At 43.9% G+C, this 27,776-nt stretch overlaps 2 protein-coding genes across 3 annotated transcripts in view; both read left to right on the top strand.

Annotated features, from left to right (window-relative positions):
- pcnx1 (pecanex 1) overlaps positions 1-11,738 on the top strand; it is a 41,495-nt gene extending 29,757 nt beyond the window's left edge. For both annotated transcript variants that reach the window (XM_036541752.1, XM_036541751.1), the window contains exons 19-36: positions 439-531; positions 752-902; positions 1,184-1,325; positions 1,535-1,712; positions 1,898-2,006; positions 2,166-2,295; positions 2,434-2,492; positions 2,611-2,826; positions 2,941-3,194; positions 5,406-5,636; positions 5,785-5,885; positions 6,199-6,349; positions 6,700-6,930; positions 7,319-7,593; positions 7,928-8,112; positions 8,350-8,735; positions 9,013-9,153; positions 10,854-11,738. In XM_036541752.1, the coding sequence (XP_036397645.1) occupies positions 439-531; positions 752-902; positions 1,184-1,325; positions 1,535-1,712; positions 1,898-2,006; positions 2,166-2,295; positions 2,434-2,492; positions 2,611-2,826; positions 2,941-3,194; positions 5,406-5,636; positions 5,785-5,885; positions 6,199-6,349; positions 6,700-6,930; positions 7,319-7,593; positions 7,928-8,112; positions 8,350-8,735; positions 9,013-9,153; positions 10,854-10,994 (3,174 nt within the window). In that variant the 3' untranslated portion in view covers positions 10,995-11,738. The remainder of the gene's footprint in view (positions 1-438; positions 532-751; positions 903-1,183; positions 1,326-1,534; positions 1,713-1,897; positions 2,007-2,165; positions 2,296-2,433; positions 2,493-2,610; positions 2,827-2,940; positions 3,195-5,405; positions 5,637-5,784; positions 5,886-6,198; positions 6,350-6,699; positions 6,931-7,318; positions 7,594-7,927; positions 8,113-8,349; positions 8,736-9,012; positions 9,154-10,853) is intronic.
- A 1,258-nt stretch (positions 11,739-12,996) lies between these two features.
- On the top strand, positions 12,997-27,367 carry lgmn (legumain). The gene is made up of 14 exons (XM_036541787.1): positions 12,997-13,112; positions 14,957-15,140; positions 15,899-15,996; positions 19,080-19,161; positions 19,636-19,718; positions 20,584-20,659; positions 21,197-21,259; positions 21,479-21,545; positions 22,797-22,915; positions 23,351-23,440; positions 23,630-23,839; positions 24,026-24,196; positions 25,591-25,658; positions 26,376-27,367. The coding sequence occupies exons 2-14, from the start codon at positions 15,000-15,002 to the stop codon at positions 26,416-26,418; spliced, it is 1,311 nt and encodes a 436-aa protein (XP_036397680.1). The 5' UTR covers positions 12,997-13,112; positions 14,957-14,999; the 3' UTR covers positions 26,419-27,367.
- The last annotated feature ends 409 nt before the right edge of the window (positions 27,368-27,776 follow it).

Genomic DNA, 27,776 nt, shown 5'->3' with positions numbered 1-27,776 from the left:
TTTGTTCTAGGCTCAGTAAAGTTCTCCTCTTGTTTCTATCTTCACATTGTAAATCAGGAATAACTACACCAGATATTGGAGAGCCACAATCATGCAGGACTTCAAGCTTTGTGTAAATCGTCAGTTATCAAATGTGTCATCGGTGGACTGATTTTGGCAGATACTGTAAATCAAAGTTTGGATGGGATGTGAAGACAATGCAGCTTTATAGGATTAGGAATGTTATTTACAGTTGTAAAGTCGGTATTCGTCTTTGTGAGGCTGCCCAGAGCTCGCTTCATTCCTACCCCCACCCCAACCCCTGATGCCTTTGACCACATTACCACAATTGTGTGCTTTGAGCCCACACAGAGTAGCTTCTTCTTAATATGAGCTGACCTTTGTGATGAAGGTTGTGTGTGTTTGCCTGACCCGCTCCTCTTCCGTGCACTCTTTCAGAACGAGCGGCTGCAGTCAGACCTTATTGTGTGCGTAGTGATTGCAGTGTTGTACTTCGCCATCCACGTCAGCACGGTGTTCACTGCTCTACAGGTGAGGGCCCTAATCGTCCATTCTGATGACTGGAGGGCAGGAATGTCTTCTTTCAATTTGTATTAGACTCAAAAATGTGAATGTTTTTACCTCATGAATCATCTTTGGCATTCTCAAGAATGAAAGGGATGGGCCTGTAATGTGTGTAGTTTGTGACTGTTGGTACACAAATTGGTGAGTTTGTGAACTATGTGTCTTTATCCCTTTGCTCTCATTCCAGCCTTTCCTGAGCTATGTACTGTATGCATTGGTGGGAGCAGTGGGATTGCTTACCCACTACCTGCTGCCTCAGGTGCGCAAGCAGTTGCCCTGGTACTGCTTCTCACACCCTCTGCTCAAGACCAAGGAGTACTACCAGTTTGAAGTCAGGGGTAAGTCATCCAGTAATTCCAGTAGTAGAGGATTTCTGTAGGATATCGTTAAATGTAGAAATTAAAGCTTTGTGCTTTATGTAGTGCAGTCCATGCCAGGTGGTGTGATTTGTGATCTTGCCATTTCTGTGTTTCATCTTAACGTTACATTGCTTCCATGTACAGCTGGATTGTTTACAGAAGAAGTCTGATGCCCACTGAAGTGTCCTCACCCTCCCTCCCTCTCTCTCTCTCCCCCTCTCTCTCTCTCTCTGCCTTCTTTGCCTCCCCTCCTTCCACAGAGGCGGCCCACGTGATGTGGTTTGAGAAACTGCACGTGTGGTTACTGTTCGCGGAGAAGAATGTGCTCTACCCCCTGGTCATCCTGAATGAGTTAAGCGGCAGCGCTCGTGAGCTCGCCAGCCCGAAGAAGCTGGACACAGAGTGAGTGACCTCTGTCAGTTTGTCTATCCCACCCTCTTTGCCCTGGCTGGTATATTACTCACTCCTTGGTAGCCTACGATGCCTCTACACTGTGCTCAAATCCTCTCTCTCTAGTCCTGATTAGAACTGAAGTCTGCCTCTCTGTGGTACGGTGGCTCTGTTTCCCTGGCTCAGTGGGTAGGTGCCCTCTTGCTGTCTGTCTCTCTCAGGGTGGGAGCGCTGATGATCACGGTGGCGGGTCTGAAACTGCTGCGCTCCTCCTACAGCAGCCCCACGTATCAGTACGTAACGGTGCTCTTCACCGTCCTCTTCTTCACCTTCGACTACCGCGCCCTCTCCGAGACCCTGCTGCTCGACCTCTTCCTCATGTCCATCGTCTTCAGCAAGGTGAGGGGGGGGGGCCGGGGCTCCTGCTGGCGGGTCTCGCGGGAGGTTGGAATCGGGGTGGTGTGGTCTTCCTTGGGCCTGTTGGGTCGCGTGGGCTTATTCGGATGTTATCGTGGTGTGGTGCCTTCTGTGTTGCGGCCGACTTTATGAGCTGATGTCATGATGATTTGATGTTTGTGCTGCAGCTGTGGGAGCTGTTCTACAAGCTGCGCTTTGTCTACACCTACATCGCCCCCTGGCAGATCACATGGGGCTCCGCCTTTCACGCCTTTGCCCAGCCCTTCGCCGTGCCTCGTATCCTTTTGCTTGAAACATCTGTTATTTTTCATTATTGTATTGACCACACTGTTTGTAGATCACTAAAATGGGAACCCATCTCATTCATTTTAATTCACCATCCCAAAGTGATAAAGAATTCTCTGATCTGTTTCTCCTTGACTCCCGCCCGCTCAGACTCTGCCATGCTGTTCGTCCAGGCGGTAGTTTCTGCCGTCTTCTCCACGCCTCTGAACCCCTTCCTCGGCAGTGCCATCTTCATCACCTCCTATGTCCGCCCCGTTAAGTTCTGGGAGCGGGACTACAAGTATGGGCTCACTCTGTCACCTCTCCTAAATGTAGCCCTCTTTATCCTGAAGAATTGTGCGCGTTTTTAAGTACAAATGATATTTTCCTGTAGAAGAAGCATGGATGTATTTATTTGCCTGCCGGTTATGTCTTGCAGTACAAAGAGAGTTGATCACTCAAACACCAGACTGGCCTCTCAGCTGGACAGAAACCCAGGTGGGTTATTTTGAGAAGGAACCAGTGATGGGGATGTTACTCCTCTGAGCCCCCCCCCCCCTCCTATTAGTGTGTCTCAGTCCACAGTAAGATTACACGGATTTATGTTTTTCTCCAGGGTCCGATGACAACAACCTGAACTCGATCTTCTACGAGCACCTGACCCGCTCCCTGCAGCACAGCCTGTGTGGAGACCTGCTGCTGGGCCGCTGGGGGAACTACAGCACGGGGGACTGCTTCATCCTGGCCTCCGACTACCTCAACGCGCTGGTGCACCTGGTGGAGATCGGCAACGGCCTGGTCACCTTCCAGCTGCGCGGCCTGGAGTTTAGAGGTGAGAGGGGGACAAGCAGGGGACAGACATGGGGGGAGGTTACGGGAAGCATCTACATTCAGGAGTGGGTATTGGGCCGTTGAGACTGACACGTTCCCCTCGCTGTCCCCGCAGGGACTTACTGCCAGCAGAGGGAGGTGGAGGCCATCACCGAGGGGGTGGAGGAGGACGAGGGCTGCTGCTGCTGCGAGCCGGGGCACCTGCCCCACATCCTGTCCTTCAACGCCGCCTTCGGCCAGCGCTGGCTGGCCTGGGAGGTTCTGGTCACCAAGTACGTGCTGGAGGGTTACAGCATCACTGACAACAGCGCCGGCTCCATGCTGCTGGTGCTGGACCTCCGCAGAATACTCACCACCTACTACGTCAAGGTGAGGGCTTGCAGGGCCCGGAGTGGGGGAGTGTGCGTGTGAGTAGGAGTGCCTGGTCAGGGAGGGGAGGGGGCCTGAGGTGTCCGAAAGCTGACGAGAGCAGATCTGTCATGCCTATCAGCAGTGTTCTGTAACCTCGCAAATGCGTTCTGTAGCCTGTTGGTTTTTTTTCCCCTGATGTTGACAGATGCCAAGGCACATTGCACATGATTGATAGGGTCTCATAATTGATCCAGGCTCATTTCTGTACTTGCTGAAAAACAGCTACAGAATCCCGCTGGAGTGAACATTGTAAAGTTTTACTATAAACTTCAACTTTTGTTTCTCTTGTCAATGTGCAACGAGGCATGTACTGAACTATGCAGCCAAATGTAACTTTAATGAGAGAGTCACAATCAATCATTGACATTGACCTCACTGCAAACCCAAGCAATTAAAACCGGCCAAAGTTCAGATGCACACTATATGGCCAAAAGTATGTGGACACCTGATCATCACACCTATATGAGCTTATTGGACATCCCATTCCAAACCCATGGGCATTAATATGGAGTTGCCCCCCCCCGCTTTGCAGCTATAACAGCCTCCGCTCTTCTATGAAGGCTTTCCACAAGATTTTGGAGTGTGTCTGTGGGAATTTGTGCCCATTCAGCCAAAAGAGCATTTGTGAGGTCAGCCACTGATGTTGGACGAGAAGACCTGGCTTGCAATCGGCGTTCTAATTCATCCCAGAGGTGTTCAGTGGGGTTGAGGTCAGGGCTCTGTGCAGGCCAATGGAGTTCCTCCACACCAAACTCGTCAAACCATGTCTTTATGGACATTGCTTTGTGCACAGGGGCACAGTCATGCTGGAACAGGAAAGGGCCTTCCCCAAACTGTCTCTTGGCATTGCGCATAGTGATGTTGGGCATGTGTGTCGCTACTCAGCCATGGAAACCCATTTCATGAAGCTCCCAACGCACAGTTCTTGTGCTGATGTTGCAGCTAGAGGCAGTTTGGAACTCTGTAGTGAATAATTCAACAGAGGATAGGCGGTTTTTACGTGTTCCACGCTTCAGCACTTGGTGGCCCCACTCTAAGTTTGCATTGTCTTCCGCTTTGTGGCTGAACTGTTGTTGCTCCTAGACACTTCCACTTGACAATAATAGCACTTACAGTTGACCGGGGCAGATCTAGCAGGGCAGAAATTTCACAAACTGACTTGTGGCAAAGATGGCATCCTATGACAGTGCCACGTTTAAAGTCACTGAGCTCTCCAGTATGACCTGTTCCAAGGTTTGTCTATGGAGATTGCACGGCTATGTGCTTGATTTTATGCACCTGTTAACAATCGGTGTGGCTGAAACACCTGAACTCAATAATTAGGAGGGGTGTCCACATACTTTTGGCCATATAATGTAATATGTATATGCAAGCATATTCGTGGATGTCTAGTTAGCAGGGATGCGCACCTTGTAGCCACGCAGATGTATAGCAGTGAAAACCCATATTTTCAATTTTCAACAGTCAAAATATCTAACTGGGGAAACGTCCGCATTTTTATGCTGTACAGTTTATAACTGAGTTATGTATTGAAAGGATGAGCAAGAGAAGGAATCCTCTTAGCAAGCATGCAAGTTGCCTGGTCCACCATCACTTCCTTTGGAGTGGAAGTTTGGATCATTTCTCTGCAGAAGCTGAAGTGAGAGTTACAAGAAACAGGATTATGCTCTCAGACAATTGACCCATTGATTTGCAAGGGATTAATCATGTGAGAAAAATGAACTGATTAGGTGTGTTGCCCGAAAGCCCAAATTTGGGGATATGTGCTTGGAACCGGCTTGATCCCCAGGGACAGCCAGACATTTTTAGTCGTAATTTTGCACCCAACCAAAATGAAGAAAATTCAGGTTTCAGATATCCTTGCCAAAACAGCTAGCATCAGATTTAATCATTGCAATATTCAGGATAAGAAAAGGTTGAAGTAAATTCTGTACTAAAGGGCAGTTTCTCTTTGTCAAAGCCTTGAATATGTTGTGAATGTGCATGTGTGATGTTTTTGTTGCATTAAATGCTGATAAAAATTGCCAACATTTTGTGAAAAATACACTTTACTGTTAAACAATGAAGCTGAAAACATAAGCTTCAGGTCAGTTCACACTTCAGGGTATTTAGATGGCTTGAATTAGCACCATGCAAAACAGCGCACCCCCCGCCTCTTCCCCGATGCAGGGCATCATCTACTACGTCACAGCCTCGCCCAAGCTGGAGGAGTGGCTGGCGAACGAGACCATGCAGGAGGGCCTGCGCTGTTGTAGCGAACGTAATTACGTGGACCTGGACCCGACCTTTAACCCTAACATCGACGAGGACTACGACCACCGTTTGGCAGGCATCTCCAGGGACAGCTTCTGCAGGGTCTACCTGAGCTGGATCCAGTACTGCAACTCTCGCAGACCCAAGGTAGGACGGTGTTCCGGGGAGCTGGGGTTCTGTCTCAGTGCTTCACAGGTTGGATGTGAGTGGCACAACCCCCCCCCCCCCCCCATACTGCCCAGAATGTCTGTTCCTGGTAATGCAATGGTGCTGATGATTTCTGTCTCCTACACAGTTGCTGGAGAGTGAGAAGGACTCTGCGCTGGTGACTCTGTGCTATGGCCTGTGTGTGCTGGGACGGAGGGCACTGGGCACTGCCTCACACCACATGTCCAGGTGAGGAGCGGGGTCTTGGTAGCTATGGTTACTCTTGGTCTATGGTCAGAAGTCTAATAATTTTGTTGTCTTGTAATACTTCATCATATTTTGTAACCATTCACTAGCTCCAGCCTCCCAAATTACATTAAACTAAACTTAATTCAGAGGTTGTATTTAAAAAGTAAAAAAAAGAGAAACATTTCAACAGTCTTCCAAAATGCAGCTCTGTTTGTCTGCAATGGACATTAAATGAGTTCCCTTCTGATCTTATGTGTGAATACCATGTGTAGTTTTGCTGCTTTGAATGACAGCTTTTTTTCCTCTCATGCAGTAACCTGGAGTCTTTCCTGTACGGACTGCATGCGCTGTTCAAGGGAGACTTTCGCATCTCCTCGGTCAGAGACGAGTGGATCTTCGCTGACATGGAGCTGTTACGGAAAGTTGTGGTGCCAGGAATCCGTATGTCTCTCAAACTGCACCAGGTGCGGCCTTGAACTGCAAGTAATAAAAGCTGTGTTGTTCATTGTTAAAACTGTGTGTGTGTCTCTGTGTCTGTGTCTGTGTGCTTGTGAGTGAGAAAGAGAAATATATTGGAGCATAACTGTGACTAATAACATCACTACCATGACTGCACAAGAAGTCCTTCCTAAAATGTTGATTGTCCATCGCTTGTGTTTGCTTAACATCTAGCACATTGTGGCGTAGCGGTTTAATCACTTATCTCTGGTGGTGCTATTCTGCCTGTGGTTAATTTGTCACCCTGTTCCCTCTTCGCTGCTGTCTTTTTCTCCCTCTCTGGCTCCTTGCTCCATCCCTTCCCTCTCCCTCCCAGGACCACTTCACCTCTCCGGATGAGTATGACGAGCCGGCGGTCCTGTTCGAGGCGATCACGGCCCACCAGCAGAACCTGGTGATCGCCCACGAGGGCGACCCGGCCTGGCGCAACGCCGTGCTGTCCAACTCGCCCTCCCTCCTGGCGCTGCGCCACGTCCTGGACGAGGGCACCAACGACTACAAGATCATCATGCTCAACCGGCGATACCTCAGCTTCCGCGTCATCAAGGTGCGCGCGGCGGCGGGCCGGGCGGCGGACACAGGGGGAGAGGGTCCCGGGCTGTGTGAGAAGATAACCTGCTGCTCGGTTACAGAGAGGGACAGGGATGACAGTGAGGAAGAGCACAGTGAGGGAGAAAGGGTCAGGCGCAGAGAGACCAGCACATCCCAGGGCCTCACAGAATCAGAGAGGAAGAGAGATGAGGAAACTCAAATATGCAGGGAGAGACAAGGTGAAATGGGTGAACAGGGATCATTGGCTTTTTTATTATTCATTTCTATGTGTACAATCTCTTTTGTTTCCTTTTAAATTGGTTGTAAATTGGTAGCAAGTGTAACGAGTAGTATTGCTTCAATAGTGAGTGTCTCACTGTGGGTCTCTCTGCTGCCCCCTGCAGGTGAATAAGGAGTGTGTGCGTGGGCTGTGGGCAGGGCAGCAGCAGGAGCTTGTCTTCCTCCGGAACAGGAATCCGGAGCGCGGGAGCATCCAGAATGCCAAGCAGGCGCTGCGCAACATGATCAACTCATCATGCGATCAGCCTATTGGCTACCCCATCTACGTGTCGCCGCTGACCACCTCCTACTGCAACTCCCACGCTCAGCTCGGCCACATCCTGGGAGGCCCGATCAGCATCAGCAATATTCGCAACTTCATCGTCAGCACCTGGCACAGGTACACACACAGCATGCAGACAGGTTCTGCGAAGGGATGTGCTGTTAATTTATGCGTTTCTTTCTTTGTTGGGGGTGCACATCTCTGTGCTTCTCTGACAGTGAGTATTTGGATATGGATTTGAGGATTACATGGCTAATGGCATAATTCCATGTAGAAGGGCTTAACGTTCCCGTAGGGCTCATGAAAACATGACATTCTGCCCAACCAGTCTAAATTATGGTTATCACAGCATGAGATTTTACACTACAAAAACAAATTTGATACGTATTTCATTATTCTGTTCACTTCACGGTAGTAGGGTGACAAAACCGATCTCCTTTTCTGATCTCAGGTTGCGGAAGGGCTGTGGGGCGGGGTGCAACAGCGGGGGGAACATTGAGGATTCGGATGCTGCTGGGGGGATGTCCTGTGCCAGTGGAAATGGGACCGGGGTGAGCGACTCCCAACAGAGCTCTGTCTCTCAGGGGGGCATCACGGGTCCAGCAGCACCTCTGTCATACCAGCCACATTCTTTGGGTAAGTCAGGCTGTGGACCCCACAGAACAACATGTTCTCATTAAGCACCTGGTCTCACAGACAAATGTGTTCATAGAAGCATTCATAGAAGGCTCAAGACTGCATGGTAATTTGTGTGTAAACTCTATCGGTATAATCAGTTCTCAGTTTAATCACACGGTGTCCAGACTCTAAGGTAAATGTAGGAATTAAGGAAACTCAAGTCAGTCCAATTTTTGCCTCTTTCTCACGCTCAAGGCACTAGTCAGAGCTCTCAGTCAGTGCAGTCGGGCCTGGTGCGCCACTCCCCGGCCAGGGCGTCGGTGGCGAGCCAGTCCTCCTCGTACCGCTACAGCAGCAGCCGCCACTCGTCGCTGCGCACCTCCGCCACGGGCCTGGAGCCCTGCCGGCGCTCCTCCACCAGCCAGCTGTCCCTGCGCACGCTGCCCACCTCCCTGCAGCTGCGCCTGGGCTCCGACCCCGCCGGCCCCTCCGCCTCCCTCTCCAGCCACAGCATCCCGCCCTGCAAGCGCCACACGCTGGTGGGCCTGCTGGGCAGCGAGGCCCTGTGTGCCGAGCCCGCCCCCCACCACCACCCCGCCAGCTCCGCCGTGCGCAGGGAGGACATCTCTTACAGGGTGCAGGTGAGGGAGGGCAGGCTTCAGGCAGAGCAAGCGCACATAGAGAGAGCCACACAGGGATTCAGCGGGTCCGAAAGTCACCTGCTCATCACACGTAGGCACTTCAGGGAAAACCCAGAGGGTGCCTGTCCCTCTGGGTTTTAAAATGAATCTTAAAGCTAGCAGAGATCCTAAACAGTATTCCTAGTAGCACTCCTAAGTAGCACGAAATGCATCCTGTGTGCATCCTGTGTGTTTCTGCTGCGTTCGCTGCATGTGCCGTGTCCTCTCGCTGCTTCAGATCGTGGATGTGAGCCAGGTGCTGGAGACCATCAATCTGTCCAAGCGCAAGGAGCTGCAGTGGCCAGACGAGTCAGCGAGGCTGCGAGCTGGACGCAGCTGCTGGAGGGACTGGAGCCCCCTAGAGGGCATGGAGGGACATGTGAGTGCTCAAGTAGGAGGAGCTCAAGTAACAGTTAAATAGATCTAGCATTAAGATGGGTTGCATTGATTGTGATTTTATGGGAATAATTAATGTAATGGTAGGAATAATTAAAGGACTAAAGAATTAAATTAAGGTGGAAATAATTAAAATGGAAACTTAACTAAACATTTTTGTTTCCATTTTTCACGTTAACGATAAAAACACTTAAAATGTAACTCCAACTGATGAAGTGGAGGTGAAATATCAGATTAAATTGTGAAAAGTTGTAAGTTGTTAAAGTTACACTGCAGAGGCACAGGTGAAAGTAATTTCAGCATTATCATGTGGTTATTCATTTAGCAAAAAAAAAATCATAACATGTGACTGAAAAAGTGCTGGTTGGAGGTGATGTGCCGCTGTCAGGTGAATATTATTGCTGTTCAAAAAATCTCAGAATACATGGAAGATCATGTGAGTGATTGTATAACTGTACTTACGTACTGTGACTCACTGGCTCTGAGGCCAGTGCTACATAAACATTAATGTTGTACTGTAGGGATGGAACATATGCTACAGAGTTGCTCAAACACATTGTCACTGTAGCCGAAGATACATATTATTGCTTTGTCACTATGTACACTAAATGGCCAAAAGTATGTGGACACCCCTCCTAATTATTGAGTTCAGGTGTTTCAGCCACACCGATTGTTAACAGGTGCATAAAATCAAGCACATAGCCGTGCAGTATCCATAGACAAACCTTGGAAGCATAATGGGTCGTACTGGAGAGCTCAGTGACTTTAAACGTGGCACTGTCATAGGATGCCATCTTTGCCACAAGTCAGTTTGTGAAATTTCTGCCCTGCTAGATCTGCCCCGGTCAACTGTAAGTGCTATTATTGTCAAGTGGAAGCGTCTAGGAGCAACAACAGCTCAGCCACGAAGCAATAGACCACACAAACTTAGAGTGGGGCCACCGAGTGCTGAAGCGCATAGCATGTAAAAACCGCCTATCCTCTGTTGAATCACTCACTACAGAGTTCCAAACTGTCTCTGGCTGCAACATCAGCACAAGAACTGTGCATCGGGAGCTTTATGAAATGGGTTTCCATGGCCGAGCAGCTGCACACAAGCCCAACATCACTATGCGCAATGCCAAGCGACGGTTTGGGGAAGGCCCTTTCCTGTTCCAGCATGACTGTGCCCCTGTGCACAAAGCAATGTCCATAAAGACATGATTTGACGAGTCTGGTGTGGAGGAACTCCAGTGACCTGCACAGAGCCCTGACCTCAACCCCATTGAACACCTTTGGGATGAATTAGAATGCCGATTGTGAACCAGGCCTTCTCGTCCAACATCAGTGGCTGACTTCACAAATGCTCAAATGGGGGGGCAACTCCATATTAATGCCCATGGTTTTGGAATGGGATGTCCAATAAGCTCATATGGGTGTGATGGTCAGGTGTTCACATACTTTTGGCCATATAGTGTATGTTGCCTAAAGCTAATCATCTGCTTTATTAGTGAACTTCTGATATGTGCCATTTAAACCATGGCGAAGAGTCGTATATATGTGAAAAGACCTGCTACATGCAGTTTCACGTCATGACAAAAGCAATACCAGGGGTGCATCTGTCATCTTTTGTCAGCCCTGTTCTTTGTACTTATCCAACCTGTTCTTACTCTCTCTCCACCTCCACCCCTCTGCCCGTCTCAGGTGATTCACCGATGGGTGCCTTGCAGCCGGGACCCGGGCAGTCGCTCCCATATCGACAAGGCCATCCTGCTGGTACAGGTGGAGGACAAGCTGGTGCCCATCATCGAGACGGGGGTAATCGAGCTGGGTGCAGAGGTCTGAACTGAGAACCACCGCCCAGGGTCCAGCCACAGACGGCCACTCCAGACGGGAGGAGGCCAGGACCTGCAGACTGAAGGAGAGGGGGGCTGAACCCCAACCCCTTTCCAGATTTTGTAGGGGGGCAAAGGAAGCAGGGAAAAGTGCAAGTAGAGGCAGAACACGCTCACAAATCTGCCTTGCTCTGCGTGTCACACAAATATGCTGCATGACAGTTACTCTCCTGTTACACATGTACAATTTTAAGTTTAGCATTGCCGACTTCTATGCATCTCATGACAGAGCTGACGGACAGAATCTCGTGGTTTGATTTGTGGTTCAGGCAGTACTGTAAGAGGGAAGGAAAAACAGCTGTTTTATCAATTCACTTGCCAAAAATGGACACAAAATAGATGGCCATGGTTTTCACACAAAGCATGTTAAAGCTTTTTTTTGCTGCCAAGACTTTCAAGAGACTAATAGAGTAGAGTGGTTTGGGCAAACAAAAAAAGCAGGTGCTGTAGGTTTAAAACACTATTTGATTTGCTTTCATTGTCATTCCTATTTGTTGTTTGAAAGTTGCAAAAAAAAAAGTTGCGAGAAGAAAAACTTGCACTATAATTTTTAAATGATTTTTTTTAATTTACAGCAATGCACTACAGTTTTGAGGTAATATCACATTTATTTATTTAAGACAGGAAACGACTCTTGAATTGCCATGGTTTACTGATGCCTTGGGAATGAAAACATGCAATCATTTTTTGTTATTCAGCCATCATTTTGTGTTTTAACGTTCTTCGTTTGTTTCCTTAACTTGAAAAAATTTTTACCATATATAATTATATATAAAAATATATTGTCATTGTAAAAAAAAAAGTTTTTTTTTTGAATATTTATTTCTGTGAACATGATATTTACATTTTGTTACATCCTTTTCATTTCTGGGACAAAGGTATAAAATGTATCAAGGACCATTGGATAAAACAGTAAGCCGAACTTTTGTTGGACTGTTTCCCAATTTAACTTAATTCTTTTATAAGTGGAAAAAATAAAGGAAAGAACATTTTGATTTAATACTGTTGTCTGTTGTATATATTTAATCCAAAATGTACTCAAACACAGAGTTCTTTTTAAATATATTTAAAAAGAAATGTTAACAAAACAACATTCAAACCAAAGCTGCTCTTTGAGTGTGTATCCCTCTTGGTAATGGTACCCTGGAGAGCGGTGCTGAAGATATGACAGTTGACAATAAGACTAATCAACGTGAGCCTCTTCTATGAGATTAACAAACAACACCTGTGTTTTACGTTGTACAGTACATATTCCCCATGTTTGTTTGCACTTTATTAGTCGAGATCATTGCACCTTCCTTGCTAAAACTGAGTATGCGACGCTTCATCAGACCACATCTCTGTCACGAGAATTCTACCACGATTCCGAGGAAGACACGACCGAAAGAAAATGATCAACCTCGCATTCGCTGACTGGGCGTAATAAACTAACATTTCTGCAGACGCGTTGAAAGTGTCACAAGACAGGGAATTGGCACATCCCACAGTACACTTCCAAAAACCGCAACACCGCCAATTCAGTGGTCGTTAGTGACTAGCGAATGCTTGTTTCTCGTCAGTATGCTTCCCTCATTTTCAGTTTCATGTTACCGACATTATGTGATTGTTGATGACACGCTTGTGCTTCCCCAGATACAAAATACTGTATGTCGTTGCAGTATTCCCCTGAGAGTTAAATTGATACTTAAAAGGAACCCAATATGCAAATCCGCGCGCATAGGTCATTGAGTATTTACGTAGTTAGCTTGGTATATGTCCTTGTGAAACTAAATGAAGAAATTGTAAAATACGTATTTGCTCCAACATATGTTAACTTAAACATTAACAAGCTGTATGTGTACTGTATGGTTGCACGCAACTCCCTTTCTCTGGAATAATAACACATGACATCTGAATCATGTGCGGCCGGTCATCCCCGCCCAAAAGCAATTGGATTCGCTTTCTAGCCAACCCCAGCTCGCCATCTGAGCTGCGCTGTCCTGACGCCACTAGCTAGGCAGCGATATTGTCCCTTAAAACAACGTTCGTAATTTTTAGAAAGGTAGTTGATCGGAGGTCAAGAAAACAGGTAAGCAGGCACGGCGGCTAATTCCATTATGAGACCTTGATTTGTATGTAACGGAAATGCATACTTTTCGTACTGTTTTTGAGATAAATGCGAGAGAGCTACTGAGCTAACTTGCTAGCTCACTGTCTGTGCGAGCTATATCTATTTTGATGGGGGTGAATGTCAACAACAACAGTGGCTGGGTGGTTAGCTATCAGGTCCAAGATGTGAAGGCATCGAAAACGACAACGACAAATCCCGATCATGACTCTCAGCTAGACCAGCTAGTCTAGCTAGTTTCTGGAATCGAAAGAATAAATGTATTGTTTTTCATGTCAGATTCAGAGCGTCAGTGTCTGTATACACCCCTTAACATGGTAACTAGCTAACTGTTACTGTACCAGAAGGCTCTGGCTTGTATGTTTTCTCGAAAGATGTTCGGTTTTATTTTGCGCCAGTTTCTCTTAAGTGCGCTTACTAACCGGCCTGTTATTTAGATAGCTATGTGAGAGCGTTAGTGTTCGTCCCAGGGATATTGTAAAAATGATGTGTCACTGCCATGGCACGAGTTCATCGTTGCGAGGAAAGCTGTTGCTTTTTTGTGTTCTAAGGTTTCATCAAAAATTCGCAAATGTGTCATTACTGTAACGTCCACTGTATTGTTTTTAATCAACCTCGTATTCAGGTCTTCTTGAAAGTTCAGACAAGCATATCACGTTTAGGTTATTACTGAGGTAATTTTATTTGTATTTTAAATAGTTTAATCTTGCTTCATTGGATTTGTTAATTTTTAAAATTTGTTAAATAAACATTTGTTAAATGTGTATGCCTACCAAGCTCTCCTGAATATTGGGCTATATTGGGGCATATGAAGACATTTAATGCTGCAAAGTTAAATTGAGAACAGAGCCACACTGTCTACCCTCTGACTGTAAAACTCTAAATCCAATATGTTTCCAACAATCAGGGAGTTTTGTGAACATCAGTAATAACCTTTATGTTGAAAAGACAGGCACGAACAGTGAGTGAGCAGGGACAAGATCCCAGGATTATAATATGAAAGTGCAAAAGCTCAGTCTCAAATTGAGATTATCCTGGTGCTACCCACTTTGCTAAAAAGGGGAACATACTGGCATTTAGGCACATTATACTTGAAGTCTTTAAACCTTAAATGTTTGATTTTGGACTATTTCAGTTACAATGTTATGTCTTTGGTATGAGTTCATGCAGGATATGTATAATACTGTTTTTTATTTTGAAATGAAATGTTTTATTTGCTTGTATTATAGCACTATTGTATGATAGTGGCTAACTGAGCCAACAGCAAGTGTGGCTTTACCCCAGTTGTCCTATTATGGTATGTCTATGCCATGCATGCTAGGCTGTTGCTTTATGTCATTGTGGAACTTGGATGGACTGTTGATATTTCCCCAAAGTTATGTTCACTTCCTGAAACAAAGAAACTGGAAAACATTTTGTCACTTCCCTGCATCCTCCACCAAATTATTCCCAGCACCCACATAGTGCCTGCTGCTCTTGAATGTGTACCAGTGGTGTTCAATGCAAGTTATTTTCAGTCATAGTAAATATACTACACTTGTAACATGTGGATCCTTTTACAAGCCCCCTCTCTCTGCACTTCTCCATTCACTGAGCCTCCGCTTCTGATGCTTGCAGTTCCAGCAGAATCAATATGCCCTAAGCTCAGGAACTAATAAAAACTTTTGCTGTTTTGCATAGACAGGACAGAAACAACCTCGAAGGCAATGCATGGCCAATGGCGAAAAACATATTATTTCACAGGGATACACGTTTAGTATCTCTCATGACTCTGTATGCTCATTTTTCCTGTTCCTTTGAAACAGCTGCCTCTATCCCTTGGGAGTCAAGACCGGAGACAACAGGAAGATGTTTGCACAGACCACAGCCCTGCTGGGCCTCAGCCTGGCACTGGTAGTGAGTGCCATCCCAGTGCAGCAGTCTGAGACTGGGAAGAACTGGGTGCTGATTGTGGCTGGATCCAACGGCTGGTACAACTACAGACACCAGGTAGGGAGCAAATTACTCAAAGCAGCAAGTGCGAGTGAAGTCATTTGTGCTGCAGGCAACAGTCAGATGGCTTTGTGCAAATGGAAACAAAACCGTGGATGTTGAAAAAAAGTGTTAACTTATGAAAATGTATCTTATGAATACCACTCAAGTAACATATTCACTTATCTGCCTTGGGATATGAAGCAGGAAAACCTGACTTTGATTTAAGACCTTGACTTTGATTTAATAACTGAAACAGTTGCACAGTACCACATTGATCTTGAGGGTCATTAATTTTATTCTGTTGTTTTGCTTCAGGCAGCAGACTATATATGTATTGTATATGTTTTTGATCTTATAGTATAACACAAATGTCCTTGATGTATTCAGATATGATTTTTGTATGTAGAGTTTTTTATTTTTAGGTTTTCATTTTTGTTTAAAAAGTTGTATTTATCACATTTGATGATAATATATTGCTTTTTCACCCTGATTAAGGTATCTGTTAGTAAACAATAATAATCATTTATAAAGTGTTTAGTTCTGTTACAGTGTTAGTAAGATGTCATTCAGCATTTTTATTGTATGTAAGATGCCAAGGCAGTGTTAGTAAGATATTATTAAGAATTTTTATTATATGAAAAATGCCAAGGCTTATAATTAGGTCAGCAACTGAGTTCAGGGCTTCATTTAAATAGTCAAAATATGTCACATGTTTGAAATGAGCTTTTTTTGCAAGTGTTTGGTCATTCATGCTTATGTGTTTTCCCGTACAGGCTGATGCTTGCCACGCTTACCAGATCGTTCATAAAAATGGCATTCCTGATGAGCAGGTTGTTGTGATGATGTACGATGACCTGGCAGACAATGAGGAGTAAGTAGAGAACCACTCACTCGAGCCCTTGCTGGGGTTTGGCCCAATCTGTAGCATTTCCACTGTCCTGAGAGTTGATGCTGTGTATCTTAAGGTCACACCATGTGTTTGAATGTCAAAATCTAAGGATTAACAAGGGAGGATGTGAGACTGGCAGCAGGACATTCTGAATGTTTTTTTATTGCATAGAGTTCTTTTAATCTTTTAACATATTCAGTGACACCTCTTTGGACTGGATGCAGTTTCAAATTACACAATAAGACAGATCAGTTACAGAGCGGAGGGCTGTGAGCAGTCAGAGAGGCCTTTCATACATGATTTCACATAACACTGTAACAAATTCCGGCCTGTTGCTTTCTGATGTATCTATTACACGCGAAATAATGGTGTGAAAAATGTGTTTGGTTTCGTTAATTATTGAGCTCGTGGACTGACCATGCTGAAAGCAGGCTCTTATTCATGCATGTGGGCCAGTGCAGTGCTACTAAGTCATACCCGCCAGGTCATAACCACACACAGGCTATGATAAATGTTGGGAATTGAACACTAGTTTATTAGTGTCTTCTACATGTCTTTTTTAAGCTGCATTTGGTGAAGGATCTCATGTACTGTGACGAATGTGGGCCATAGTACGTCCTTCCTAGAATGAGTTTGCTGTTCAAGCACACCTCACTGATAAGGGCGCAGCGTAAAGTGTGCATGCACAGCTTCTGCAGATGGGGGCTGGAGCAGTCACAAGGATCCAATTTAACTTCCTCCTCCGAGTGAGAGAAAACAAGCAAACACTATGGTCCGGTAGAAGGCATGATGATAATAAAAGGTTAATGATAGAAGGCATGGCGATAATAAAATGCGGGAAACAATGAACAATTGTTTCTGTGTCACAAGCTGGGAAAATGCTTGTGTGAACTGCATATCTCCGCTTGAAAAGGAGTTGAAAGGATTTACAGCCGTGGTTAAGACAGTATTTTTGCAACAAATCTCTTGGTCACCTTTCATATATGTGTGTTTCGGCACATTTTCATCCGTGTAGGGAGAAAAAAAGGTTTTGTGGAAATGGGCATCGGAAGATGTATTCCATAAGATGCAAGTTTTTAAAGTATCATCTATTGATCAGGTTTATTTTTAAAACCTTTTTGTAGATGTTGATGTGTCAGAAGACATTTCTTTATATCTACCTCTTTATTTATTTATAATGATTTATAATGCAAGGATCATGAGGAAGTGATGGGCCCATTGAATCATTTTTATATTCATTTATATATGACATACAAGGCTGTTGGCTCAGTAATAGGCTGTTGTCCCAGAGCAGAAAACTAGGTCAAGCACAAGAAGATTGTTGCATAACAATACTGGTTTATTAAGAGTTTCATGAACATTGATCCTTAGGCATTTCTCTGGGTTACAGTGTGTGCATGCCAGTGCTTCTGTGCCCTGTGCTTCTGTTGCACTATGCTTGCAAGATCAATGCACCGTTGAAATATCGACTAAATATTCTGTCGGTATATACTGGAAAATATAACACATATTTTTAATGTTTCGTTCATAAATTCCATTTGATGTTCACCAGTAGCTGTTCCACCATGTACAAAATTGAGTATTTCAATGGGATATCTCTTGTCACCTATACAGCAAAAACCAGGCTGGTTCAGTGTTCAATTTTTCCACTTTAGATAGCGAACCAGGATGGCTTGTTTAGTTAAGGTTCACAGCTGTTTTCCAGTGTCTGTCTTGCTGTGCTGAGCTTATCCTGCTACGGCCTGCTTGCAAGCAAACTTTGGAATGAGTCGGCAAGCTGTAACTGTCTAACTTCAGCATGGGTGCTAAAAACTGAGGAGTTAAACAAAGAAGGGTAAATAGAAGCATGCCCCAAGTCCCACAGCAAAGAATCAGGGGGTAGCTCTGATATTGAATAGAAATGCAATCATGTTGTTCTAGGGTTACAAGCCTCTTTTTCACGTGATCTGGTATGCGATGACTGGGACGAATGCTCAGCATTCTAGCGGAGATTCCTCCCGGTGTCTGCATTTCACACTGTTCTTAATCACAAAGGAATGAAGCGGCTCTCTCATCCCTCTCGAGAGTAATGCACTTAGGTACAAAAAAAAAGCAGCAAGCAGGGAAGAGAGGTTGTTAACACTGCCTGTAACTGAAGTCTTTTCAGCAGATATTGGAATTACTTCCTGTTCTTGGTCTTTGGAAGCTGCAAGCAGGCAGTTGTTCCAAAATCCTTAAAAGGCTTTTTCAAGACATTGTTTTCCAAATCAACAAAAAACAGCAGTTTACAGCATGTGACATTACATGCATATTCACTACTCATTTTTTCTGTGAATGGGTTATCATGTACCGGTAAACCATTTGCTTGTTCAATGTCTAGCTAGCAAACTAATTAACTTTTGCTGCTAGCTTACATAGCCTTTTCTTTTTGTAGTATTGTTTGGCTGGCTAGTTTAGATTAGCTGTCATTGTTTGTCTCAACAAACAAACAGAGGTTTGTCTCAGTGCTTTGATATCGGCATTTGAGGTGTTGATGAATTAGAACACTCTGTTGTCGTGTCTCTGTACTTATTAAGTCCGTGGCACTCCTGGTAAAACTGCAGTTGTGAATGTGGATGACAAAAAATTGAAGTATGGCCATCTAATAATAAATAATGAAGTAGTTGAGTTGGCTACATCTATTTATTTATTCTATAAAATACTTTTCATATAAGGCATCTTCAAATAAGACATTATCTCCAAATAAGATACAAAGAAAAAAGGAGGCTAATAAAAAATTCGAACACAGCAAGAGTCTGTTTGAATGTTTTATTATGATGCTTGCTTCTGATTTGTGCTGTGCTGGCACATAGGGGCTGTTATGCACACCCAGCTGGGTGTACTACATCGCTGGGGGGTAAGACAAGTTACCCCTTGTTTATACAGTGCATCTCTGGATTTGATGGCATTGCACCCAATGAAAACTCTTCAAAGGATAGTGTAGAAAGCCTTGCTATTACATTAACAAATCTTAAATGACCTTCAGCTCTTTATATTATTTTGTATGTCTTGGCTGGAAATGAACTGTGTGTATTTTGTGTTTGCAGTAACCCCACCCCTGGAATATTGATTAACAGGCCTAATGGGACTGATGTGTATAAGGGAGTCCCAAAGGACTACACCGGGGATGTGAGTGCTTGACCACTAAATACTGTTTATTTGCTTCGTGGACATATTTATTAAACTATTAATTTTGCCACATATATAAATATATTCTGTAATATAATTGTAGAGTTACATTTTTTACACTGGTTAAACCAACCTCTCTGCTGCTCAATGGAATTTTAACATGGTACTTGGACAGACATTGACACATTAACATGTTATGTAAGATTATAGATTCATAGCAACCCAGCTCTTGGCCCTAAACATGACTGAAAACCTTGCTGTAGAGCCTAGTCATTTTCTTGTTTCCCTTTGAATAAGTTTCTTACAGTGGCCTCATTTTGCTGTACATTCCCTTCACTTTACACTCAGCAAATAAAAAAAAAAAATACAGTGACCTCAGTTTTGGAAATATGTAATTGAATATTTTCAAGATGATGCACGGGTTCAGTTTTGTTCTTGTTTCCCTGAAAATGTGTATTTGTGTGTTATTTGAAGGCGGTTACCCCTGATAACTTCTTGGCTGTACTGAAGGGTGATGCAGCCAGTGTCAAGGGAGGCTCTGGGAAAGTGCTGAAGAGGCAAGTACTGAAAGGGATGGGGGAGGTGGAGAATTTTAGAAATAAGTAATCAAATACTCTCCTCTGGAACAAATAATTAATTGTCTAAGGATTTCTGTTACAACAGAAATTTTGGGGGATTAATCACATTAAAATAATATCTACTAAAAAAGCATTTTTTCTTAAATATCCATTTAAAAATTCAAAAGGAAAAAAACTGTGATAAAATAAGTGTCTGCTATTACCCAACTCTCAGCATATAAATAGCTTTAAGATGATCTTTGACAATTTCTTTTGTCAGAGCCTAATAGTCGCTTCTTTCACTTCCTCTTAGGAGAGTGTCGTGTGACTCTCATCGTTTTTTGTTCTCATCGGTGTTTCTGTAGTACTTTGATCACGGTGCAGGTTTTGCTTTTATTTTAACACAAGATATGTAAATGTGTCAGTGCTAGGGGCAATAATTTTACTGCAGCGCACACAGTAAGTCTGAAATAAGATGTTAAAGAAGTGGGAGATCTTTGACTTTACTGACACTGAACCACTCTCCTGAGCTGTGCTATTCCCCCCTCAGTACTACCTGCAGCAGTGTATTACCTGTGGGGGGAAAAAAACTTTTTACCTGGTATTATGTCCACTTTAAGCATACAACCCACAATCCTTTTAGGAACTCGGGCTCATTTTCATGTTTTCAGGTTTAAATCAGAACATTTGCAGCTCTGTACAGCTCTCTGCTTTCATGCCAGTTCTCATTGCGTTCATTGTGCAATGTGTTTCATTTCCTGGTTGGGACTTTGGCAAAGTGTGCTCACCTTTGGAGGAGAGAAAACAGCCAGCTCATACTCTCAAATCATGTGATTTGGTTTTCTCTCTGTCTTCCTCTTGGCAGTGGACCTGATGATCATGTGTTTGTTTACTTCACTGATCACGGAGCTCCAGGACTCCTGGCTTTTCCAAATGATGACGTAAGCACAGATGATCTCTTCCAGTGTCGACTTCCCTTTGAGACCTGGCTAATGTGTATTGCACTTTTGTGTCATTTGAAAAAGCTTAAAGGATAGTGCTTAAAAGAGAATACAGATGCCTATAGCGAATTCGCCTCTAACTTCCTTCACTCAAACTTGTTTCTCAAATTAAAAGTCAGTGAAAACATGGTATAGCTTTAGTGAAAATAAATGTTTATGGATATGGTGTAAACTTATTAAATGACTAATATTTAAGCTGAACTGTATAAAATCCCATGGACCTATGCGTCAGTGATCTGATTGCGCAAAAGGAGGGAAGAGTGAGTCATATAACCTGGCAGTGCCAAGGATAGCAATGGGTCACATGGGGTCTTGTGACTGGCTGTTAAGTGTCTCAGTCTGTTGCTGAGCCATCAAATATGCTGCAGTTTACTGTATTATGGTGTAGTCACGAATTCAGGGGCTGTACCTCTGCTGTCTGCCTTGGCGGGCCGTGTTGTTTTGTAGTGAATTCATTGTGTGCTCTGTGTCTTGCAGCTCCACGTCAAGGACCTTATGGAGGCCATTAAATACATGCATGAGAACAACAAATACAAGAAGGTAGCGACACTGTTTTTGCAGTTAAATGTAGAGACACATGAAACAAACCCAGTGGAGTTTATCTATGAAAGGCAACAAAGAATCAGCATTTTAGTCTCCATACTGCATGTTTAGTGTGGACTTGCTGTGTTTGAAACATAATTACAACAGGAAAGTAAGAAGTCTTGAGAAGAATTGGCCCTTTCCTTACTGGAATTGTGATATATGTTAATGCTACAGATGGTGTTCTACATTGAGGCATGTGAGTCTGGCTCAATGATGAACCACCTTCCCCCCAACATTGATGGTGAGTGAGTGAGCGACGGTTGACTTGACCTCAGACCTGAAGGTCGGCTTGAAGTTGCAAGGTGCACATGCTCAAAACCACAGAAACACAGCGGTCAATAGGTACAAGATAAAGTTCACCTAATGTTCACCTAAGGTTCCAGATGAACTCAGTGAGGCTGACTCCCCTCCCCCTGCCTCAAGCTGTCTCAGTGCACTGTTCAAACATGTTTATTGGGTCACCAAGCATCAGACAATCCAAAATAAACAAGAGAGAGCAAAGGCCAAGCAGGCTACTCTCAATTAGGTACGACTGTGCATATTAATACTGATCTGTGACAGAATGGAGAACTTTGTGGATGTGAGTGTGTTGAGCAACTGATCTGTCATCATCAGCTCTCACGTCATTTCTGACCTGTGTCTCCTGCTCTTGCCTTGGAGTCCTTCCGCTCACGAGGATCATGTTTGACTCAGTACCGTTGCTTAGCACTCTGAGCAGAAGTTTGTGAAATTGGGACACCATTCCACGTCAGTCCTTGATGAGGTCAGCTGTTCTGGAGCAATGTTGTTGCCATGACATCTGCCTGATCTCAGCAGTCATGTGGCACAACTGCACAGAGGTCAAAGTTCTGCCACCCTAATACCCAACCCCAAGTATTCTTTTACTTCCCTTGTTAATATTTATTTAGATTATGAAGTGAGAAATATTAGCTTCCCCTTTTAACTTTTAAGATACAAAAGGGTAGCTGTACACGGTACACTGTTGCAGCCTAAAGCAGAGTAGGTTTTCTTGGGCAATGGAGTCATACACTATCAAACATACTGGGGCAACCCCCTTTCTCCAAAGAAGACTCACTTCAGTATCACTGAAGCATAGATTGCTGAGGCAGACTTGCTTTTCTTTGCTTTGATATTTGCCATAGATGTGTTCAAAGATTATGGACACTTTTTTGCAACAAAATCACCAAGAAAGTCTATAAACTGTGTGGATCACCCTTGCTGTTGGCCAGTTTTACTTTACAGATGACGTGTGAGCACTAGCCATCAATATACTGTATAATACATGTTTGTTGTATTATATAATAATATATATTATATAACACAGTATTTGCTGTAACAGCTCAGTTGGAATGATTCAAGATTCAGAGATTCAAAAAACTTTATTGTCTCACATAATGACAGAAAATTGTCTTGGTTAGGGGCTCACAAACAACATAAAAACATACACCAGTGAAGAACTCACATAAAATGTCTGTCTTTTTTCCCCTCTCAGTGTATGCCACTACAGCTGCCAACCCCCATGAGTCTTCATATGCATGCTATTATGATGAGAAGAGGGACACTTACCTGGGAGACTGGTATAGCGTGAACTGGATGGAAGATTCTGATGTGGTGAGTTTTTGCTAACTATCATTACACCATGACTTACACCATCCCTGAGCGGCTGGTAATTTTCTGACGGCATGATAATGGTGTAATGATTTCTGATAATTGTGAAAATACTTATTTACTTATACTTAAATACTCATTTTGAGAATCCCTAGTTACAAAATGAATCAGTGTGTCTGGTTTTACAATATGCAATTACAGCAGTCTGAAGCATTTGTTACTTTACATATCTGTTAATTCAAGTGGTGTTCTCAAAGATGTGTATGTGTGCACAACCCTGCATCTCATCTGACTGAAGGTCATTGGGAAACCATTGAAGTAGTTGTCCTTTGATGCTGCAATGTTCCATGACACCTACTTTGATTTTTTGCAAGTAAACTTTGGTTTATCCTACAAAAACACCCCGAATCTCATTGTGCCCGACTATGTTTCCTACAGGAGGACCTGAACAAAGAGACCCTGTTGAAGCAATTCAAAATTGTGAAGAGCCACACTAACACCAGCCACGTCATGCAGTATGGAAACAAGGTGAATGGGAACAGCCTTTTGGGATTACAGTGAGAAATAAACTTTAACCAAGCACATTGTGGCACAGATACATCAGCTGTGTTTTACATGTAAATTCCCCATATTCCCCATACGTGTGTGTGTATGAGTGTGTGTGCGTGAGCATGACACGTGTGTGTCTGATACTTGCCTCGCTGTCTATGCCCTCAGACTCTGGCCCATATGAAGGTGATGGAATTCCAAGGTAACACTATGGCTAATGTCAAGCCTGCTCCCCCAATGACCCTGGCACCTGTGGAAGAGCCCCACCTGACCCCCAGCCCAGATGTCCCCCTGGCCATCCTCAAGAGGAAATTGATGGCCACAAATGATATTGCCATTTCCAGGGGCTACCTGATGGAGATCAATGCTCACCTCAAGGTTAGGGAGACTGGCACTGTACTTTCTTTAACTGTTTGTATCTCTTTTAGTCATAGTAATATCTCATTTGAAAATCTCTTATTCCCTCTGTTTTGTACCATTTCTCTGTGATATGTGTGGTTTGTAATGATGTATGTAGGTGTGTTGTGTGATGTTATGTAATATCCCGGTTGGTGCATTTTCTAGGTGAGGGAGGTGCTGAGGAAGACCATGCAGAGGGTGGTGGAGACGGTGACTGGCGATGCAGACCAGGCGAAAAAGGTCCTCAGTGACCAGCAGGACCTCACCCAGCACGAGTGCTATAAAGCAGCAGTGCACCACTACAAGACGCGCTGCTTCAACTGGCACACGCCTGAGGTGCGTCCCACAAACCCCTGTTCTTTATTTTAACAAAAGAAGGGCCTTTCCTGTCTCATTCACACGCCACGCTCCCAAAAGCCAACATCTGTTTCTGCGCAGGGTTGTGGCACGAACTGCAGTCATGCATTGCCAGTTTCATTTCCCACAGTGCACTCAGCCTTCAGATCTGATGACATTTGACATCTTAATTTAGGCCCTGACTACAATCAGTCTGTTGCAAAACTCCAGCTTAGACTGTTGCGAAAATTCTAGCTCATCGTACTGTGATGCTTTGACTATTGACTCATCTTGCTTGCTCTTGATCTTACTAGATCTTATTGTCTTGTGGCACTCTCCACCCCAAAGTGAAAGTGTGATACACGGGGGGGAAGTCGTTGACACATTTGGAAATTCTGTGAACATGATTTCTTTTGTGGTTTGCTTGCCCACCTGCTCAGTTTTGATCTCCACGACAAAAACTGTTTCTACTAAGCCATGCTGTTGTTTCTTCAGACCGGGTTTCTGTTAGTCATGATGACTTTGTGGTTTGATCTGATAAAACACCCATGCTCTGGGCTCGGCTCAGTAAGCTCTTCCACTTTCATTCAACGTGTGTTTTTCCTTTGATGTTCGCGGCTTGTTACAGTTGTGTTTTTGTCTGCCACAGCAGTCTCTCTGTTTTTCAAATGTGCTTTTTTAGGAAACAAGCTTCTTTCTCCAAAGCCATCAAATGTCACTCTTGGATCACAAGGTCTTGCCAAAAATGCATTTCTTGGAAATGGGCTTCAAGTTTGGTTCTGGTATAGATTCATCACAAGATCATCTTTGCTTGCAAATGTAGTGTTCATGTTGCTTTTTTTGGGGAGGAGAAGCAAGGAAATGAAACAGGAGTGAACTTTCTGCAACCATGTGAGAGTGTATATAAGATAACACTTGATACTTGTATGTACACTGCTTCCTCAGTGCATATATATGCTTGAGACAACATGTTCATTCAGCCCCACAAGGCGCTCTTAAAGTGTCTGAAACACTGAAACCCCCTAATAATATTTTAAGAGGCAATGTGAACACACTGAAATACGCATAGAGTTTTGCCACGTAAAGTGCCTGCAAGAACAGGTGTTTCTTATTGCACACTTTGTTGTACAACACAGAATTTTCTGACCTGCCAGAAACTGAGTTGCAGCTTGTAGGTGTGCACAAAAGCAATTATTGTGGTTTGTAAGTACCTGGCACATGAGCAATCACGTAAATCTGCTGCACAATTTCTGCATTCATGCACCAAGTTATTAACTATAATCGCAGCAACCTTGCGATGCTATTAACAGGGCTAACCAGCAGCTAAATCAGATTGTGTGCTCTGGGCTTCATCTGACCTGTGTTTTGTGTGTTGTGCTATGTCTGTCTTGCAGTATGAGTATGCCCTGAGACAACTCTATGCTCTGGTTAACCTGTGTGAGGGGGGATACCCAGCTGACAGGTAATTTTTTCTCTCTCTTTCTTTTGCTTCCCACTCTCTCTGCATAAGAAAAACAAATCTTGCTGGTAGTTACCAGGGTAGCCAGGGTATATTTGAATTTCCTATCTTAAGGTGTACCCTTGTACAGGCACTCCCCATACCTTTGTCTGAGCACTTCTCAACAGGACTTAAGTTTCTCCAGTATGAATTGAAGTAAAGAAAACTGAAGCACTGCCTCAAATAGCTCAGTTTTTCACGAATAAAGTGAAGTAATTACACAAAGCGGTCATTCTGTAGGTCACTGACAGTAAAATGATTCAAAGTTATTCACTTATAAAGCCCTTTCTTGGCCCCCTCTCCCATTTTCTTCCTCTGTAAAGACAAGCTTTTTGTGAGGGCGGAGCTTGTTTCTGCAGGGATAAGAACAGTGAAAGAATCTGTGTGACATTGCTTTGCATAATGAAGATATGTGTATTTTACAGTAAAATGCATAGCAATGGATTTGTTGTCAGTTATTTAAAATATTTCAAATATCACTTGAGGACTGATTTGGGCCCTGGAGGTAATGCAATAGCTATGTATTTTCCTTTGTAATCTTCCCATGATTTTTGTTTCTGAAATTTCATCATCAACTTCACACGATTGCATACTGGGTTCTGAATGAACTGACAGGGTGAATCTAAAGCAGACATCTACATGCTTACAGGCTGTCTCACTCAGTTGTTCTGTCTCGGACAGGATCCTGCAGGCGATGGACAGCGTGTGTTACTTCAGGGTGTAGACGGACCTCTGTCGGGACAGAATCACAGAACCGAGATCGGTCTGCACTGCCTGCAGCGAGGGGGGCTGCATGGGCAAACTTGCTCTTTGCACTGATTAGCAATCAACTTTTAAAGTGATTTTTTTATCACATTTTTTATCTTTGTTTTGTTTTATTAGACTAATTTTAATGTCAATTTCACTACTTCAGTGCAAGAATTTCCGTTGAAACAAATGATCTGCAACAAGATTTTTTTTTTTTTTTACCCACACACTTACAGTTCCTAATGAAACCACGCCTTACTGGCAGATTTTGAGGGACCCAATCCTTCATGTCTTGAACACTTTGGGGTCCCTGAGCTATGCAGGAGTGTGGAGTGTCCATGTAAAGGGTTTAGGGGTTGAGTCTCAGTGCATTGATGCAGCAACACACTGCTTCCCATTTTAGGAGACGCAGAAGAGTCCAAGGCCTGGACACTACCAATCTTTGATGCCTCTGTTTTATGTACCTCACATCTGTGACGTACTTGCTGTCTATTTCCCACTACTCCAGGGTGTTAGTCTTCTGTGTAAATTTGTTTCTGCCTTACTTTGTTGAGTTAGGCTTTTTAGCTCACTGCTATATAGGGGAAAATAAAGTCATTTTGTCCTTGGAAAAATTAATGCGAATGTGTGTGTTGGATTGACATCACACAGAAAAGTGATGTTTACTGCTGCTTGTGTTGCCAGCACAGCACTACTGAGGAATGGTATGAGGCCCCCTCTCTGCCTCTGTACCACCTATACAGGCAAAGGTCCTGGTAGGAAGGAAACAGAGGAAATGGCTGAGGATTTGTTTCTGTGTTATTTTAAATGCAATTACAAAAGCTAAATGAGAGTCCGTGTAAAGTGATGGAATGAAAACAACACAAGATTTTTTGTGAATTCTGTTAAGGTAGCTAGGTCTTGATAATCAATAAACTGAAACCAAATGAAAACATGTAATTTGTGTGCTTTATGAGTGGTAATTGTTATGGTCTGTACATCAGTAAAAGAGCACTGTGTGTACCACACAGTAATAAGTCGCTCTGGACAAAAGTATCTGCTATGTAATGTGATGTAATAAAAGTTTGTGGTCTGACAATATGCACAGAGCGAGAAAGTACTCTCTTCACATTTTTTTAAAAAGTCTTCCTTCTCATAAAATATGACAGTTCTTCTGTGTACTAGTCTTTATTTAATGGATTATGGTATATGCAGATAGGTGTTGCTATCCAACCCAGTACACAAACCTGCCTGTTCAGAAACAGCAAACGCCACCTGCCTTTTGTCTTTCACCAGCCCAGCACTGACTTTATATTGTTCACCTAGCTGTCGCCCTTATCAGAGCAGTCTATATAA

Source organism: Megalops cyprinoides, chromosome 12 (assembly GCF_013368585.1).
Source record: "Megalops cyprinoides isolate fMegCyp1 chromosome 12, fMegCyp1.pri, whole genome shotgun sequence".
Taxonomy (NCBI): Eukaryota; Metazoa; Chordata; class Actinopteri; order Elopiformes; family Megalopidae; genus Megalops; species Megalops cyprinoides.
Note: the sequence above shows the minus strand (reverse complement) of the source record. Positions and strands in the feature narration are given on the sequence as shown.